Genomic DNA, 20,663 nt, shown 5'->3' on the forward strand with positions numbered 1-20,663 from the left:
CTTCTACCGCATTGCATTTTTAATTTATTCAATTTCTATTTCATCTTATTTGATATTGTTTTATTCCGTCTTATTTTATTCTTATTCTATTTTTTCCCTCTCTCTGATTTTTATAATCTAATTTAGGGAGTTTATATGACCATTACACTATTTTGTTATATTTGGTCATTACTTTTCTTAGTATTATTATTATTATTTGGTTATCTGGTCAATGACCGTAGTTGAATAAATTTGATTTAATCTGCCTTGATTGATAATTGCTGGAGGTTGTGCTAATTGTGCAAATAAGTCATTTGAAGATTATCTTATCCTGTATTCATGGAAATATAGCATTCTGTTCATAAGATATAATAACTGCATTTTATTCTGCACTAGTCTGGTCATATCAGGAGAGTTGTGTTCAATTCTTTCAAGAAAGGAGATAAACTGGAGCATGTACACAGCAGGACGTTCAGAATGGTGAAAGAACTGAAATAATCCTATCAGAAAATGATTAAAATTATTGGACAAATTATGTTGGGATCCCAGTTGAATCCAGCTAATAAAAAATGAAGCCTTCATTTTTTTAAGGAGAGTAAATTTAACTCTTATCATGTAACATTTTGGGAATTGGTAAGAAGACAAAAGAGAATTAGAGAATATTTAAAATGCCATTGTTATTCATTTTACATTGCTTTATTTATTGGAGGTTCTTATTTAATTTTGCTTACTATACTGCTAAGTACCATGTTTCCTTTAACCTTATTTACAAGATAAAATCTAAAATGAAGGAATGAATTCATGTGTATACATTAATAACCAATCTTTGGGAAGGTGTTTCAATTCTGAGAAAAGAGATTATAATTATTGTTAAGTGTAGCTCTATAAGGATAGCATAACAGCAATGTAATCTCTGCACAAAACAGTTACATTCTTCCATCTCTATAGATTTTAGGGATTTTTAATTATTTTTTTTAATCAATTATCACCGTCATGCCCAATGTAATGAAATATGCAGATGACCTTGGGGAAAGAAGGAAAGAGATGCTGTACAGGAAACAATCAGTCAACAGCAACAATAACAACAATAATAGTAATAATAATAATAAAAATAAAAAGTTGGAAGGGACTTGGAGGTCATCTGGTCCAACCCCCTGCTCAGGCAGGAAACCCTATACCATTTCAGACAAATGGCTGTCCAGTCTCTTCTTAAAAACTTCCAGTTCTGGAGCATTCACAACTTCTGGAGGCAGGTTGTTCCACTGATTAATTGTTCTAACTGTCAGGAAGTTTCTCCTTAGTTCTAGATTGCTTCTCTCTTTGGTTAGTTTCCATCCGTTGCTTCTTGTCCTGCCTTCAAGTGCAAGAGAAATGTGCTGGTGGGAAGTTTGTTCCTTCAGACTTACAAGATTCTGTTAATTCATCTAGTCATGTTTCCGGTCCAGTTTACTTGTGAATTCAGAATAATCCTTGCCTTAATTGTCTCTCATTTATTTAAAAATACAATTGGAATTTTTTAGCTAATTACCAACCCATCAGCACTGTTAGCAAGATATATGCCAAGCACCTTGCTGTTAAGAACTTGGATTGGATGGTTCACAGGCCATTGACTAAAGAACAAATCATATTTCAAACAATCTTTATATATGTTCTGAAGGCTACTTAATTGTTCTCACTGTTAGGAAATTTCTCCTTAGTTCTAGGTTGCTTCTCTCCTTCTGCAGTGAGCAACCTCCTTGCATGCTTCCTAAAAGCTTGTATAAATTAGTATTGCCCTAGGTATGATTTTTGGGTAGCAAACATCACTGATCACAGTAAAATATATTTTTGAGCCAGGGGTTTTCAAACATTTTGGGCTGTGAATCATCTCCTGAACCCCATGAAATGGCAGCTGTGACATTTTTCATGGAAAATAGTTCCTACCCTTTTCACTATACCTTAGAAAAAAATGCCATGGATGCCCCAAGATGAATTTCTCTTCTCTTCTCTTCTCTTCTCTTCTCTTCTCTTCTCTTCTCTTCTCTTCTCTTCTCTTCTCTTCTCTTCTCTCCTCTCCTCTCCTCTCCTCTCCTCTCCTCTTCCTTTTTTGCCCTTAATCTCTCATGGAACTCCATCAAGTTATTCTAGAACATGCAATTTCTGCAGTACAGAAATGTGTTTGTTTTCAGCAATGAGGCCAGGATCATACAATTATACTTAGGTGTTCCTCAGCTACTCAGGTGGCCTCTATTCAGATCAGCTTAGCTTTAGAAGAAAAAGCTCCCATGAGCTTTTAAAACAGCGGTTCTCAATCTGTGGGTTGTGACCCCTTTGGGGGGTCGAATGACCCTTTCACAGGGGTCGCCTAAGACCATCAGAAAACACATATTTCTGATGGTCTTAGGAAGCGAGACACCATTTATAAAGCTTTCAGCAAGCTGTTTCCAAAGCTAGGGACAAAGCTAGAATTCAGAAATAATCACCCATTCAAAGCCACACAAGACATGGGGGGGGGGGAGAAAAAGAAGAAAGAACGAGTGGAATTAAAAGTACTTCTCCTCCTCTCCTCCAGTGAGGGGGCTTTTTCCTGCGTCCCACGCGCATTTTTCAAGGGAGTGGGGCATCAGCACCGGACATGTTCCACTCTGCACAGTCCCTTTGTAAAACCCCCAAAACAGCAAGGGTGGCACTTATTTTTCCCAGGCAAATGTGGCAAGTGATGGGCAGCGTGAAAGACAATGTAACACTCTGAACGTTCTGAGCCATTGTGACATTTCAAATCCCACGTGAAAGTACCAACCCACAAAGCTGCAAGCGCTGCGGCAGGGATGGAAAGGGGAACCCCTCTTCCAACTCTCATGCTGCTTAAGGCTTCACGTACAGTGAGCCACTGAGGCCATTTTCCTCCATGAGAAGAGAACACTTTCCCTCTGCTCCCTCCCACCCAAACTCTCAGCAGGGCTGAGAGACAGGAGCTCCTTGTGCGCCACTGCAGGTGGTTCTTAGGAAAATTACCTTCCTCTCTGACCATTTTGAAATAAAATAATAAAATATACTAAGGGCAATTTGGGATTCATTTCACTCCAAATGCAAAGCTGGGAGATGTAGAGAATGATTGGAAAGTTGTCATTTCTATAACTGAATATTTTTCAAATAGCCAGGAAGAAGACGATCCTAAAGAATAGAATAGAATAGAATAGAATAGAATAGAATAGAATAGAATAGAATAGAATAGAATAGAATAGAATAGAATATAGACCAGACCAGACCAAAGTAGAGTAGAGTAGAGTAGAGTAGAGTAGAGTAGAGTAGGGTAGGGTAGGGTAGAGTAGAGTAGAGTAGAGTAGAGTAGAGTAGAGTAGAGTAGAGTAGAGTAGAGTAGAGTAGAGTAGAGTAGAGTAGAGTAGAGTAGAGTAGAGTAGACCAGTAGAGTGAACCTTTTAGAGACTGAGTGCCCAAATTGCAACCCAAAACCCACTTATGCATTGTCGGGTGCCGGGTGGCCATTGGCTGGGTATGTCCCATTGGGTGGGTGTGGCTGCAGTGGTAATGGCAGACTGGGTGGGACTAAAAAGTTCAATCAATCAATTCTAACTTTGCAAGATCTTTTTTTTCCTGTGAGAAGTTGAAATTGACTGATTGAACCTTTTTTTTATTTTGCACATGGCGGTGGAGGCCTAAAGCGAAAAGGTTTTATAAAACCTAGCTGAAGGCTTAGGACTGGAGCAGCGGCACACATGCCCGCAGAGAGGGCTCTGAGTGCCACCTCTGACACCCGTGCCATAGGTTCGCCACCACTGGAATAGACAATATGGAAAAGAGAATAGAATAGACAATATGGAAGAGAGATTAGAATAGACAATATGGAATAGAGTAGAGTAGAGTAGAGTAGAGTAGAATAGAATAGAATAATAGAATATAATAGAATTTAATTATGTTCAATTTGTAACAATGAAAATACATCCTGCATATCAGATATTTAGATTACGATTCATAACAGTAGCAAAATTACAGTTATGAAGTAGCAATGAAAATAATTTTATGGTTGGGGGTCACTACAACATGAGGAACTGTATTAAAGGGTGGCGGCATTAGGAAGGTTGAGAACCACTGTTTTAAAACATGGGACTATTATCAGAGGAATACATTTCTTTCCTTTGGATGAAGTACGCGTAAAATTATTTTTCTTTCGGCTAGGCTTTGTTTTCAAGGCTAACTGAATCTTATTTAGTTTATTCCTTTGAGAGATTAAGAAACAAGGAAGATGAGAAAATAAGTCTTTTGTTTTACTCTCTGAGATCCTAGCTTCTATTCAAAACATTAATCTGAGCACTTGAGAGACAAGTTTTCCTTTCTCTCAGTCATTTAGTTAAATCAAATTAAAAGCATTCTATAGGTTTATGAAGTAAATTTTAACAATGATTTTAAGCATTTTATATTCTGGAGAATATAATTGGAATTTAAAATTAAATTGCTACTTTGACTTTAACTGGAAATTCTCTTTCATTAATGTTCTTTCTGAAATGTTTCGCTAAGTGATGTTTTATTTCATGTGTGTAATTTTCTCTGTAATACAAAATTGTTTGAATTACTATGTGAGTTTATTTAATTACTTAATACTCACTACAGTCAAGGTTAAGTCTCATGGCACTTGTAACAATAGAAAGCAAGTGACAGTGGCATAATTATAAGAGAATAAAACAAAGAAAAAGAGGCTAGAGGCTGGAAAAAGGAAGGGATTAGGCTCAAATGCAAATCCATTAGCTGTTTGTATATAAATATGCAAGAAACCTGAATTTAAACAGAACTCTGTAATCAGTGGTGGGATTCAAATATGTGAACAACCTGTTCTTTGTGTGGATTCCCCTTCCAGAAGTCCGTTCTGGGCCTGGGCAACAAAAATTAGCTACTGGTTCTACCGAACTGGTGCAAACTGGCTGAATCTCACCACTGTCTGTAATGTTACCTGGAAGCAGGTATAGTTAATAATTCGTGTTTCTCACTGGAGGCATCACTTCCAAACAGGAAATCATATAAATATTGCATTAGTAGGCAGGAATCTTCTAGTAATCTTTACAAAGGAAGAAATACAGCTTCACAGCTACATTTTAAATTTTATTTAATTTATTTTCTCTTTCTGTACAAACCTATTCATGTGAAATATTTCAAGGTAATTGCAATTTGACCTTCGATTTATTTGACAATCAGAGGTCTAATTTTTGCTTAACAGATTGGGGGATGAAAAAGGCACTGAACAGGGGGATGATTGATGAATTCAGTAATGACAGTAGAAAGGAAAAGACATTACCTTCGTTTTATCATATAAGGCATGATTATCCAACATCATTTTCCGCTCATGAGTGGCATATCTCCGCAGATCACGTTCAAATTGCTGCATACATATAAAATACTCAATGTTATTATAGCAAAGCCAAATTATCTATCACTATCTATCTAGTTATCTATTTAGCTAGCTAGCTAGCTATCCATCCATCCATCCATCCATCTATCTGCTTTGTTTTAATCTGTTGTAGCACTCTTTATTATAAACTTTTATTAATATACTATAGATATAAATTTAAGATAAATTGATATTGTCCTTCAACGACTTTTAAAATCCTAGAGTGAAGATGTTTCTAAGAGCTAATATTAAAGAGCAATCATGAGGAAGCCTGCTAGGTCCTCATTACTGCACACATAACCATAAGTAATGTGATATTTCGATATTACATTACACTTTTTTCTATAATGAATGTAGTCTGCAATTCTTACAAATTTTGTAATGGATGTTCACCCAGAGCTACTCTGTTGGATGTGCGATACTATATCACATTAGCTAGTATTGTCTTCCTGATAATTATAACTTTATAAGAAGAGATGGTTGAAGTTTAATTTAAACACATAGTGGATTCTATTTGCTTCTGCTCACAGAAGATGTCTGAGTGAAACAAAAACTGTTAGGTGCTTGCACTTTTCAGGAAGCATTACAGTTTATAATATATTTGTTGGTAGCTGCCTAGAGATTAGAAGCAACTGTCAAGGAAACACAAAATATAGAATAGAATAGAATAGAATAGAATAGAATAGAATATCTTTATTGTCATTGTGTATCTCATAACAAAATTAAGTACTGTCCACAGTGCACACTACACACAAGTAAAAACCACAAGTAATATTAAGGAGTCAGTGCAACCTTCAGCAATATTCAGAAGTAAATATCATTGAGTTAAATAAGCTTACTCTAAAGGTAATATATAAATTACAGTTATAGTTTACCCTTTCTAAATCTCATTCAACAAACCTGGCTGATTCTTTACTGAAAACACACTTCCCATTCTTCTCACCATCTCAGTTTTATCATTTTAGGGAGATAGGAAGATATGAACTAAAGATTATTTAAAAATATATATTCTGCTTTCCATATTTATTCTATAAAATCAAATTTCTATCAAATCAGAATGCAATAAATGTTTAATTCAAATGTTGTAATGAAGTCTTCTACAAAATAAGTGAATTAATATTTGGATTTTGCTTTGTTTATTTAAATTTTTAAACCCTGAAGTCTTCTGCTTATTAAAATTATATTTTATTTTCATGTTTACTGTAGAGTTTTTACACTTCTATGGCCTGTTTTTAGAAACTAGTTTTAAAAAACAGAAGAAAGAAAACAAAAAGACAAATGGATTTTCAAGCACGTTTTCTCTTAAACATAACTGTTATTTTAAAGTTCCCATAGCTGAAGAGAAAGGTTTTGAAATATTCAAGTAAAGTTTCCTAAAGGAGGGGAACAGATTGATGCATGACCTAATGATTCTTCATATGCTTAAGACATTCAAATTCTGAAAAAAAAAAGTAAAGTGTCAACATAGGTAACTGATGTCAGACCTGGATTTTCCTGTGTGCAAAAAAAAAAAAAGTTGCTATTTTTCCTCCAGTGAATTTTGTATTTATAGCTTCTCTAAAATACTGAAACTGGATTGGGAAGACCAGAAAAGATTTATGGGGGGGGAAATAATATTTTACCATTTCTTGATGGGTTTGAAAGAACTCTATTAGACAGAGCAGAAGAACTGAAACAGTTGATGATCCTTACAGAGAACAAGATGGATTACAGAAACCACAACCTGTAAAGGATACTGTTTATGTTGGAATGTTCTAGTAAGAGTAGAAAGGGGTGAGCTTGGAGCCCTTATTGGTATGTAGAATTTAGAAGGATTGGGCCAGAACATCTTAAAGTTACCCCATGTTGTTAACAGATGCTGCATTTCAGCTGTAAAGATCAGAGTATGATTATTATGGCTTTCTGAATCATTTCTATGTTACAGTTCTGGGAGAATATAATCCATAACCTTGATTATAGTATTTCAGGGCTCTTTTGTAATCTTGTGGCCAGGACTACAATGATCACTATAGTTGTGCCTGCCAATAAAAGATACTTCATTATATCTATCAAAAAATGCTTTGTTTCCTTGTTTGAAGTAGGTATTTTTTCCACAATAGTTTATAAAACTCAGTTGGTGCCCTATACTATTTTTCCACCTATCCAGGACATAAAGTAGCACTGTACCTTTCAGAAAAGAAACAAGGAGAAAATTAATATACAAGTGATAAGCCAAAGAAATGAACATTTTTTTCAGATGTAAGGTTCTGCATGGTATATTGCTTTATACAAGTTAGGATAGAAATATAAACAGGAAGAAAGGAAGTTATTTACCCTAGATCCAGTCCATCCTAAGAGAGCAAATGCATAGTGTTCAAAAGGGGTAACAACCAGATCCACACGAATTGCTTTCCAGTCTTTTGTTTCTTCTTCAGCGAAAACCTTTGATCTGACAGCACTTCCTTTGTTCACTCCTTCCTTATGGACTTTTAAAATTGCAAAGCACTTCTGAAAATGGTCTAAAGCATCGACTTTTCTGCTTGGCAGCTTTGTATTTTCAAATGTTGATTCAATAAGATCATAATATAAGAGCAATTCCTAGAAGAAAACATATTTCATATATTATTATTTTGCTGAGAGCCAATGTGAGGTGATTGTTTGCATTAAGTCATCCTCAGCATGAAGGTATCTTGCGTGACTTTGGATCAGGCACTCTATCTTAGCCCTTGGCTCCTAGGACTGTAGTTGTGCAAAAAATTGGAGGAGGAGATGATATTCCACCTTGCCATAAGCAGCTGAAGGCAAGGTAGAATACCAACAAATTAATAAAATAAAGAATTAATTATGTTATAACTACATTGTTACTTTAATTATCTAACCCATATGTTTCAGAGCATATGTATATCCCATAGCAGTTTATTGCCATGTGGGATGAAAAACAATCATTTGCAGACAGCCATAAGTCTAGTGCATATACCTTTGGGAGGTCTTGGATTCAACAGAATTTCCAAAATACGTATTGCAAAGAATCTTACTGGTTGGGCAAAAGAAAACATTCCTATAACATTGTCAGCATTCCCTAAATAAATATGAAGCTGGCAACAAAAGAATCACATTGTTATCCATGGAGGCTTTTGATAATCATGTGATTTATGAACAGTGGTTCTAAGCTATTATTCTAAGAATTGGAGCTTTAATAACTTGAGAGAAACAATTATTATAACTGTGCTAAAATGTTTTTTTTTTTCAGAAATTATTCACGTATAACCTTTCATGTTTTGATGGGTAGAAGCTTTCTACTTGAACAAATATGAAACTCTTCACAGTGCGGAATGTGATCCTAAGTGATTACACTCCAAATCAAACATTAGAATCTCAAAAGACAACACCTTTTGATGTAGCAGTCAAGAAAATACAGTATTTTTCTGCATCAGTAGAAAATAATGTAGAGCTTACAAGATGAAAAAATAAGTCCATAGTTTATCATCAAAGTTACTCAGCACATTATAGGATTATATGTAGGACAGCCTGGAGTCTTAAGCCTTTAATAGCAAAGATTATATATGCAAAAATGTTGAAAATAAAGTTACTAAATATTAATAGCTAAGATTCATATTACTCCCACATATCATAATTCAAAAAACAATGGTATATTTTTCTAATAACTGAACCAAAGCTTCTCTCCATGTTTTTCATATGTGAAATTTAGAAGAAAGAATACAGATTGCCAAATACTGTATCAGTAGGCTGGCAATCTCCACTATTCCATTACAGTATGCCTACGAAGCTTGCATGCTATAAATACTTATAGCTTTCAGCATAGAAGGTGTCAAACTTAGACTAGGGATATTAATTAAAAATTAGTGCTTATTTTCTGTTCCAGTGGAACTTCCTGAGTATGTGACAATACGCTGTACATACTGCTTAGTTGCTAAATTTCAGGCAATAGCGCGTTGGCTTGAAAGGAGAGTCTAAGTTAGAGATTCTAGCATGCATAGCGCAGCAACACCATATTTGGGGGAAAATTGAGTTTCTTTTTTTCCTAAGCCTAATTCTTTTATGGCAAATGACTACTGTCTTTACCAAAAACAGAGAATGCTGAATGTGGGATGAGCATATTTATGACTAGTAACCTTGTCTACTTCTTCATTCTGTTGAAAGTGTTATGCGTCAGACTTGATTAACCAAATCCATGATAGGTGATAAGCCAGTATTATGGATCTGCTGATGATAACCAACTTGGAATATAAAAGAAGATACAAATTAAGAAGGGAAAGGAGGAAAAGGTTATGTGATCAATTGTTTGTTTGTTTGTTTGTTTGTAAGAGAAAAGGAAACCATGTGAAAATCTGAATGAAAGCAGCCTTATTTGTGGGCTCCATTTGAAGACAAAAATATAGATAAGACTATGAAGTTTTGATTATGAATGAAAGAACCAAAGCACATGTCACAAAGAATCAATTGGTGTCATCTAGATTGCAACATGTATGGGTAGTCCTCAACTTACGATGACAATTGAGCCCAAAATTTCTGTTGTTAAGTGAGACATTTGTTAAGTGAGTTTTGCCCCATTTTACTACCTTTCTTGCCATAGTTGTTAAGTGAACCATTGCAATTGTTGTTAGTAATACAGTTATTAAGGGAATCTGGCTTCCCAATTGACTTTACTTTTCAGAAGATTGCAAAAGGGGATCGCATGACCCCGGGGCACTGCAACCGTCATTAAATGTGAGTCAGTTGCTAAGCATCCGAGCTCCCGATTGGCACTTGCAGTGCACCCCCGGGCCCCAGGGGGCACCACGTGCAACAATCTGGAGCTCAATTCTTGGCTGCAGAGGCCTTTTCTGAAGGCCTATGATGGCGAAACAGAGGCCGAGGTAATGCACACAGCCACAGAAGAAGTGGCCAGTGATGCGAGGCAGGTGTCAGGGCATGGGAGACCTGGCTGCAACAGTAAGCAGGTACAGGGTGCATGGGGCAGCTCCCCCCCCATCCCCATCCTAGCTTTATTTTTAGGCATGCGCTTTGCCCCAAAACTAGGGGTTTTTTTCAGGGTAGGTCTTATTTTAGGACAAGCACGGTACCTATATTAAGAAAGACAGAATTCATAGGATGATATCAGTTGCATGTTTTGTTCAAATGAATCATTATAATGAAAGAATCAGGGGAAAGTTTTAGAGAAAATGGTGCACCATTCTGAATGCATGTGATCCGGGAAAAAGATTGTTTTGCTGGGTAACAGAAATGCATGGGTCGAAGCTGGATGAAAAAGAACAGAAAATTGATAGGGCATTTAGAGATCCCAAGAATGAATGAGAATGGTGATGTTTGCTGGCTATCTATTTAAAAAATGACTGCTTGTTTGAAGACATTGTTTAAGCATAAATCTATTCTTGCATTTACAAAAAAATACCTGAATTGAAGATGAAGCATGATTAAGAATTTAGGATACAGGACTGAGAGAATTACTGAAGGATTACAAAGGTGATGAGATATTCTGAATCTAGGACAGATCATTTTTTGATAGTGTCAAGAATGAGACTTGGGGAAAATGTACATGGAAGAACAGGAAAGAAATGAACAAAAACAGAGTGAATGCTGAACAATTGGAAAAAGTGAAAATGCAGATATTATATGGAAAAGTGGTAGATGGTAGGTCACTGTTCCAATAGAATGAAGAGAAGAGGTGTCCTCTCTTATGCACAGAATAGGGTGGAAAATATGCTACAGAAGTGTATGGAATTACATCAGTGTGAAATATGAAAGAGAATGCTTGGCAGACTGATAGTGGGGGAAAATGATAGATGGGTGTAAATGAGGAGGGGGGAAAGCACATAAAAGAAGAACTTCTGAAAAAAATGAAGATCAAAGAACAATATTGTGCAATGTGTATATAAAGAAGAAGATAATTGCAAAGAATGTAGTCAAGAGAGCAAGGAACTGTTAAAATTAAAAGAGGCAGAGAAAATGCAGAGCAATGTCAATGAAAAGTAAGAAGGAAAAAAGAAGAGAAATATTTTGGAAGTGGATGAGGAGAGACAAGCATGGAGCCCCTAGCAGAATAAGTAAAATAAAAAAATAAAAAGGACGAAATGATTTGAGATGAAATTGAAGCAAGAGGATGCTAGAAGGACTATTTTAGAGATTTGTATGAGAATGCTCATGATGTGTGGAGGAATGAAACAGAAATGAATGCCATAAATCTTAGTGTCCAAGAAAAAATATATGAAAATAAAGTCATAAAAGCCTCAAGAACGTTGAAAAATGATAAGGCTCCATGTTTAGAAAGCATAATTGGAGAAATAGTAAAAAATGGATACATTTTGCTTATGGAGTGGCTGTGCAATTTGTTTAATGTATCTCTGAAGGCTGCATCTACGCCTGATTTTTCCCCCCATGGAAATAAGTGTGTGTGTGTGTGTGTGAAGGTGTAGGTGTAGGTGTAGATATAGGTATAGGTATATTTGTGTGTGTGTTTATATATGAGTGTGTGTATATAATCATATACAAACTCATATACATACACACATACACATACACATATACATATACATATACATAAGGAATTAGTTTGTTAAAGGTGCCAGGGAAGGTCAAGGCAGAATTCTGATTGAAAGGCTACAGAAGGTGACAATGTGCAAACTCTGGAAGTGCAGTCTGGTTTTTTGCCAGGCAGAAAATTTGCAAGCCAGATTTTTGCTCTTCAGCAGACCATTGAGAAATAAATGGATGGGAGAATCACAGACTTTTTGAATATTGATAATTTGTATTGTTGGATGAGAGATTCAGTGATTTGCTGCAAATATTAGATAAAAGGTACCTTTTGACTAGGAATATTAATTTGAAGGTTGAGGTATCAAAAACAAGATGGTTGTATTTGACAGGAAAGAGTGATATTCATATTCAAATGATGAAAAACAAGAAAAGTAGATGGTTTTGTATATTTTACTCAAATGTTTATTAAAATGGAAACATGGATAGAGAAATTATTAAAATGGAAATCGAAAAATGGATGGTAAATGTGATTAAAAAAAAGAATCAGTGGTAGGTGGTTGGTTGCAAGTTATGAATGTTTATCAAAATAAATGAAAACTTCTACCAGTAAAAATATTTAGAATTTGGTGGGAGAAATAAACTAAAGTAAGGATTGTAACAGGATCGATAAGACAATCTAAATGAATGGAAAGAAAAGAAATATATTAATATGATTATTATTTTTTAGGAATATTGGAAAAAATATATACTAAATTGTCATTTATTAAAACAACAAGAATTGTGTTAACGCAATGTCTGCAAAAAAGATGTTTCGGGGAAAGAGGAAAGTAAACAAAATTAATATATGGAATATAGACTAGAAATTAATTGTTAAGAACTATTTTTACAAATGTAACCCAGACATCACAATGTTTACCAACTATTGAATGACTTATGCTTGTGTAAAAAATAATAAAAAATATAAAAAAGCGATAGGTGGATAAGTCAAGAGAAACATAAAAGTCAGTTGTACACAATGAGAAAGGATATTTATGAAGAATATGTGATAAAAGAAGCAGAGACAGGGTCCAGAATGATTGGGTGCTGAATGTATGTGGATTGATTACAACAATGAGTGATTCAGGACAAAAGAGGTTACTTGAATGAATATCAAGTCACAAACCCAATGCATGAAGTAAGAATGAATGTGTTAAGGGTGTTGGAAAAATACTATAGGTAATTTCTAATGAAATTTGTAACCAGTCCAGTTCCAGTCAATCACTATGTTCAGATCAGAGCAAGTGTACATGAAACTCAATACAACTAGCATACAATGTAGCTTGGTGTTTATTTATTAAACATCAGAAAACATTTTAAAAAATGGCAAAATTGGATAACAGGAAAACGGGGTAACAGGCGAAAGCAGGCAAGAGTTTGCAGTATATGTATCTGTCTGTCTGTCTGTCTATCTCATTAATCAAAGATCAAAAAACTCTTCAAAGCCAATGTATTTACTATTTTAATGGATCTATTCTGTTGGTCTGACCATAGGACTTTCAGGATCTTTATAATGTCCATTGACACTAATAGATACTTTCCACCTATTTTTTTAATTTGTTGTGAAATTAATTTGTTAGAAATATTTAAGCAACTCTGCCTTAGAATGGTTAGTCATAAAACTGACCAAGCAGGCAATCCTAGATTTAACTGTAAATGGTACCCATATCTTTTTGAGATATAAATATTGTTAAACTGATTAGAAGCAATGACTTTATAGCAGCTGAAATTATTTTATATGCAAGATGAAAATTGCAACGAAGGCCATTACAATTCTATTAGATTTGAAGGAGATATCTTCTTTCAAATGAGAGGCTTGGTAAAATGTAAGTTGAAAGAGAAAATCAACAAGGTCAGATCTCTCCAGACTACTTGGAATTATTTAAATCCACAATAATACAATTTATGCACATTTGCATAAATTTCAAGAGGTCACTAAAATGGTCAACGAGCTACATTAAAGGAGCTAGCTATTAAAGAGAAAAAAGCTTTATTAAAACAACGGAAAGGAGAAGAACAAATATTATACATGGTATTGTGATATAAAAGGGGATTTTGAGGAGCATATCATTAAGACTATTAAATCCAGCAAAAGAGCAATATTATATCAGAAGTGGTAGAGAAATTCTTGGATGAAAATAGAAGCAAATGGATATTAAAGAAAGATAAGAACTCAGTTAGGCTGAATGATTTATTTCCATTTGTCTTCAGCGTAGAAATGATGTCTGAAGGACTGAAGTAAATAGAGGTGACATAAGATGGATTTGGAGGGATGCTCAACCCAAGCTCCACAAAAATATGGATGATCAACATAGGTTCCACAATGGATTTTTATGGGGGGAAACCAGGAAAAGAATCCTTAAGTTTTGATGTCTAGCCCTAATCAAAATACTAATCCAGTGTATAAACTGTGTTAAAATGATAAATTCTATGCAGGGGTGAAATAAATAAAAGCACACAAAAGGTATGAATATCATGAATCTCTTCTTTAAAGCCATACTGCTAGTACAGCTAAAAATTTTAAATAACTTACTGTAGAGCTAGAAAAATATGGAAAAGGCAACTGAAATGCTCCAATGATTAAGCAGAACAACATTTGGGTGGCTGGAAGCTATTCATTTTTTATTTTTATTTTCTTTCTTTTCTTTTCTCTTTTCTTTCTTTTTCTTTTTTTTCTTTTTTCTTTTTTTTGAAAAATCTGAAGGAAACAGTAAGAAAGGGAATGATATAAAACACAGAGTTTGTTTTTTCCTTGATTTAAGGGGGAAATGAAAGGGAGTTCTTAGTGTTTTAAATTCTGTTAAAGACTTGCACTACAGTTTTACCAAGTTCCTGTAGGAGAAGGAGTGGCAGAACCTGGGGACAGTTTAGAAGAGGAATCAGCCTGGAATCCCTATATAGCCACAAGCAAACTAAATCCAAACTCTCTGAATTCCATGGACCCTTATCTAACTCCAAGCAGGTGCTAAACGTTAATTAAGTAGATTCCTGTGCATAAGTGTGATTAGCAATAAATCAGTTAAATTGGACCTTCATATGTAGACTTGATCTTTCATCCCTGCCTATTCCATAACACAAGATTTTTACAACTTATGTGACTGTGAGCAATAGTGATCAGAGTACTGTAACTATCTGCCCTCAAGTCATTGTCAACTTTTAACGATCGCATAGGTTGATTCTTTTTCCAGGAGGATCTGTTCCCAACTTGCCTTTCAGATATTCCAAGAGTACAGTCATCATCACTGTAATTGAGCCCACCCACTTTCCTGTTTATTGACTTCTCCTTCCTTCTTATCTTTCCCAGCATTATAGACTTCTTTATGTCCAAAATAGGATACAGGTAGTCCTCAACTTATGAACACAAGTGAGCCCAAAATTTATGTTGCTAAGTGAGACATTTGTTAAGTGAGTTTTACCCCACTTAACACTTTATAGTTGTTAAGTCAGGGGTCTTCAAACTTGACCCTTTTATTACTTGTAGACCTCAACTCCCAGAATTCCTCAGCCAGGCACACTGAGTTAAGTGAATCACTACAGTTTTTATTAACATGGTTGTTAAGTGAATCTTGCTTCCCCAATGACTTTGCTTGTCAGAAGTTCACAAAAGGTGATCACATGACCCCGGGACACTGTAACTGTCATAAATATGAGTCAGTTGACAAGCTTCTGAATTTTGATCACGTGACCATGGGGATGCTGCAACAGTCGCAAATGCAAAAAATGGTCATAAGTCCCTTTTTTCAGTGCTGTCATAACTTCAAATGGTTCACTAAATGAACTGTTGTAAGTAGAGAACTACCCATAATTAGAAATTAGAGGAAAGTAAATCAAAAGTTACCCACCACTGAGCTGAAACAACTCTTCTATGAGAAAAAATATATTTGAAAAAGGCAAAATATGGCAGATAGGTTAGAGATGAAAATTCATGCAATCCACAGAGAAACTGATAAAATGTTCATACTTATAGCTCTCTCTTTCCACAAATCTTCTTGTCTTGTGACTTGGGTTTATCTAAAGAACATTCTTTTCCTGCTGGATTATTGAAGGTAATTATACCCATTAAGTAAATTAGCAGTAAAGCTCAGATGAAATACTCACTTTCCCTTCCTGATTGAATAATATCAATTCCCACAGAGAGTTTCAGAATTAGCAGATCGTGCTAAGTAGGAAATTTGATGAGGAGGCCATTTTCAGGAATAAATACCTCAAGTTATTCTTTAAAGCTTTCCCACCATTAGGAGGCTTTGCAGTTTGTAGAAGTTAAGTAGGGAGAACTATAAAGACCAGCAGACTGCAGACTGACATTATCAATGTTTTCTTTTTTAAAAGATGCACTTAAGGAGCAATTATACAGGTGCTGACTTCAGCAAGTAAAAAAGTTCGACTCAAACTCGAAATGCCATTTTTAAATAGAAATCAAGGCCTAGGGCTAGATCCATTGGGACAACCTTTCTGATTAATCTGATTTGATGAGGCTCTGGACAACTCTCTTGTATTGCATTCCTGCAGCTGAAACAGCATTTCCCAAGCTGCACTCTGATCTTTTTTAGCAAAGCAGTTAGCTGTGGAAATTTTAAGAAGGCCTAATCTGAATGTTGCAGGCTACACAGCATCAAGTAAACAGCATCCTCAGCTGATTTTGCAAGAGTCAATTCTTATTTTGATTGTGGATAAAGCAACATTACGGATTAATTAATTTTAGCTGAAATATTTCAGTACTAATGAAATAAATTCAGCTGCTCTTTGTTAACAAAAGGTTTTTTTTCCTGGACTATAAGTATTTTTTTAGCATTATGAGAGAAAGGGGAATGATTTTCCTTACCTATAACAATTATTTTGGATAAAAGGTTTTAAATTTCACATTACATCAGCTAACATTCCTTCAGTTTGATTTCATTCAAATACTTTACCTTCCTTCCATTTGAGAGCAGACACTTTAAAATGAACAGTGAAAATATCCAAGTTCCCCCCACATGCATATTTTTCCTTCTGTTAAGTTCTAAAGCAAAGGTTTTGAATAACAGAACACACAGAAACTAGTCAAAATCAATGAAGTTACCATGCCCTTCTCATTCTGCATTCTTTGGTGTTATTCAGTCCACAATGGTAAAAACAAAGTCACACAAGGAAAAAAAATTACCTGCTAGCAACAAGTTAGCTCCATCCTTAATCTAGATATGTTGGACAAAAGTTCTGTATGAAGGCATGTGATCATTCTGCTGGCATTTGGATTCATGATTTGTCCATCAACTGCCCAGTTAACTTGCATCCAATGAACAAAGATCACAAGAAGAGCTAATATGAATAGGAATGTTTGGAGCAAAGAGAAAAAAAGCACCCAAATACTTTTTGTTTTTCCATTCTAATTCTCCAAATAAGACTATAAAGTTGACAGTGTAGTTGCAGGGATTGGAGAGAATTTCCAGAAATCTTGTTTGTTTCTCAATTTGTTGTATATATCCCCCCCCCCCCAAATCTAGCAAATAAAAAATCTGCTAGAAGAACCTTGTAGACCCAAATGCAGCCTTTGTTTCAATTAATAGATCCAAGGAAGGGCTGTGCAACATAGAATCATAGGACTGGAGGGGACCTTGGGGTCTTTTAGTCCAACCTTCTGCAAGCAGGAATCCTTGCAGAAGGTTGGACTAAAAGACCCCAAGGTCTTTTAGTCCAACCTTAGTCCACAAAAGAATGTGTGTCCATTCTTTTATTGAAAACCACCAGCAATGGAGCATCCACAACTTCAGAAGGCAAGCTATTCCACTGACTAATTTTCTCATTGTTAAAAATTTCTCCTTAGTTCCAGGTTAGATATCTCACTGACTAGCTTCCATCCATTGCATCTTGCCCTACCTTCAAGTGCTCTGGAGAATAAATCAACCCCTGTGACAGCCTTTCAAGTGTTTTTAGACTAAATCATTCTTAGCTCCCTTAGCTGTTCATCATACGATTTAGCCTCCAGATTCCTTATCTTCTTCGTTGCTCTTCTCTGAACTTTTTTTAGGGCTTCAGCATCCTTTTTTGTATTGTGGTGACTGGAACTGGATGCAGTATTCAAAGTGTGACTTCACTAGTGCAGTATAGAACAGTACTATCACTTTTCATGTTCTTGATGCCATCCCTCTGTTGATGCAGCCTAGGACTGCATTGGCTTCTTTTGGCAATTGCAGCATACTGCTGTCTTATATTTAAGTAATTGTACCTACATCCCTCTTTCAGGTATTACTGTTGAGCCAAGTACTACCTATTCTCTACCTAGGTACTTTATTTTTTTTCTGTCTAAGTGTAGGACCCTACTTTTTTTCACCAATGCATCTTGTTGAATAGGGTTAAATCTATCAAGATCTTTCTGAATCTTCAGTCTACCTTTCAAAGTTTTAGCAATTCCCCAGATGGTGTCATCTGCAAATTTGATGTGCTCCCCTTCTATCCTCTCATCTAGATCATTTATGAAGATGTTGGAGAGCACTAGGCACAAAACAGAATCTTGAGGTGCCCTGTTGCAAGCTTTCCTCCATGTAGATGTAGTTCCATTGAGAGCCACACACTGAGTGTGGTTGGTCAACCAAATGCAAATCCATCTGGTGGTGGTACTGTCTATCCTGCATTGTTCTATCTTACCAAGAAGTAGGTTGTGGTATATTTTAACAAATGCCTCACTGAAGTCTGAGTGTTCTAAATCTATAGCATTTCCTTGATAAATTTAGTAACTTCATCAAACCCAGTTTGGGTTCTGTTAAATACTCCATTCGGTTGCGAATGATGACTAAACATGGCGAAGTTCAACAGCTCTTTATTCCTCTTTAATCAATACTTGAACAGAGAGCAACAGGTGTGCAGGCCTCTTTAAGCGACCAGAGACCCGGACAAAAACACAACAAAGTAGCAGAGCATTTTTGCACCTTGCGCATGTGCGCAAGGCCAGTGCCACTCAGTCTGGTCCCGGGCAGCTTTTGGAATACCCGGGACCAATGCAACGTCCCAAGCCTGCTTTTGCAGGCTCAGGACACAGCACCCCTCCCCCCTAGATGGAACATATCTGCGCGCACAAAAGTGTGTCACCCCTTGGGAGAGTGTTATATAGTTCCACAAATCAAATGCACGGAATGTGGAATACTCGAGGCTACCCTCAGGCAAAACTCCTTCAACATGTTCAGGAATAGATACATCCGAAATCAAAAAATAATACAAAATAATCTATCCCTGTTCAGGGCCCTTACGAGCAGAACCCTTGGAACTTGACAGCAACTTCACAAATTCTCTAAGATGTTTGGGTGGGCACTTGGCCCGCTGTGATCTCCTAGGGCCAGGAGAGATTGCCTGGCCCCTTTGCTCGCCTACCGGGCGAGGCAGGCAGTGTGTGGCTGCCTTAAATTTCCCAGGGACCCCAGAAAGGTTGCCAGGCCTACCTGCTCACCTACCAGGCTAGGCAGACCAGGAGTTTTCTGCCCCAAATACCTGGTTGACCTGCCCATCTGCTGGCTGGCTGGACCCTCTAAGTCCAAGCCAGCATACCTTGGAGGGGTGGAAGTCCCTGGGTCCACAATGGACCCTTCTTGGGAACACTGTCCCTCGAACCCAAGGCCAGCAGATGGAGAGTGCTGGGTAGCGGAAGTGCCCCAGTACTCTATGGCCCCCAAGCACGTGCCCATGGTGCCAGAGTCAGGAGTCACCTCCCTGGCTACCCCCTTTCCTGTTGACCTCCTTCTGGGAGCAATTGCGGAATTGGACAAGTGCCCCTGCTGGAATTCTTGTTCTCTTGCTGTTTGTGATTTGTGTGGATACCCCCGGTCAGTCTCTCTGTCTGGAGCACTATCTGCCATGTGTGAATACTGTGGATACCCCCGGTGTGACTCCCTGTCTGGAGTGCTTATGAATGTGTAGGATGATCCCCTATCCTGTGACTTCCTGTTAGGAGCACTTGCGGAACCTTGGGATGAATCCCAAATAGCCTCAGCAGCGGCTAATGATGGCCTGCTAGGCCTGTGAAACTGAACCTCAGAATGCATATTATAGTCCTCCCCCCCCAGAGCAGAGCCAGGAGCGGAAGGGTGAGAGTCCAGTCTCCAACACAGTTGGTCTATGTGTCTGCGCAGAACGTGGCCGTTTCCCAAGGCGACTTTGTATGAAAGTGGCCCAGAGACCTTGCACACCACAGCTGTGACCCAGAGATGACCAGGCCCATAGTTCCATGCCTAGACCGGATCACCCAATTGGAGTCTCCTTGGTGCCTGCGGTTGTGACATCTGTGAAGCCACCCGGTCTGGGTGCAACCTGTCCAGTTTAGTGATAAGACAGCGACCCCAGCGGAGTTCAGCGGGATCTTCCCTGTAGCAGTGCATGGTGTGGTGCGATGTCGAAGAAGTCTGCTAACCTGTGATGCCAGTTACCCATAAGTCAGTTTCTTGAGTGCATCTTTGGTGGTGTGCACCATTCTCTCAGCCAGTCCGTTGGAGGATGGGTGGAAGGGAGCTGATGTTGCATGCCGGATCAGATTGGCCTGAAGAAAAGCCTGGAACTCAGAAGAGGTAAATTGAGGGCCATGATCTGAAACCAAAACATCTGGAAGACCGTGTGATGCAAAAATTCCTCTCAACAACTGGATGGTCCTGGCAGTAGTAGTGGAGGAAACAGGAACAACCTCTAGCCACTTGGAATGGCTATCAACAACAGCCAGGAAGAATTGCCCCTGAAAGGGCCCAGCATAATCTATATGCACCCTAGACCATGGGGTTTGAGTTTCCTCCCATCTATGTACTGGGGCCTGAGGGATTTCAGGACGGGACTGTTGGCA

At 37.1% G+C, this 20,663-nt stretch overlaps 1 protein-coding gene across 1 annotated transcript in view; it reads right to left on the reverse strand.

Annotated features, from left to right (window-relative positions):
• DNTT (DNA nucleotidylexotransferase) overlaps nucleotides 1–20,663 on the reverse strand; it is a 221,459-nt gene that overhangs the window by 23,098 nt on the left and 177,698 nt on the right. Inside the window, exons 10-11 of the mRNA XM_039340929.1 lie at nucleotides 7,673–7,936; nucleotides 5,267–5,350 (exon numbers count right to left, since the gene is read on the reverse strand). Of these exons, the coding sequence (XP_039196863.1) occupies nucleotides 5,267–5,350; nucleotides 7,673–7,936 (348 nt within the window). The remainder of the gene's footprint in view (nucleotides 1–5,266; nucleotides 5,351–7,672; nucleotides 7,937–20,663) is intronic.

This window comes from Crotalus tigris, unplaced genomic scaffold, assembly GCF_016545835.1.
Source record: "Crotalus tigris isolate CLP2741 ecotype Arizona unplaced genomic scaffold, ASM1654583v1 scf7180000017757.759095, whole genome shotgun sequence".
Lineage (NCBI taxonomy): Eukaryota > Metazoa > Chordata > Lepidosauria > Squamata > Viperidae > Crotalus > Crotalus tigris.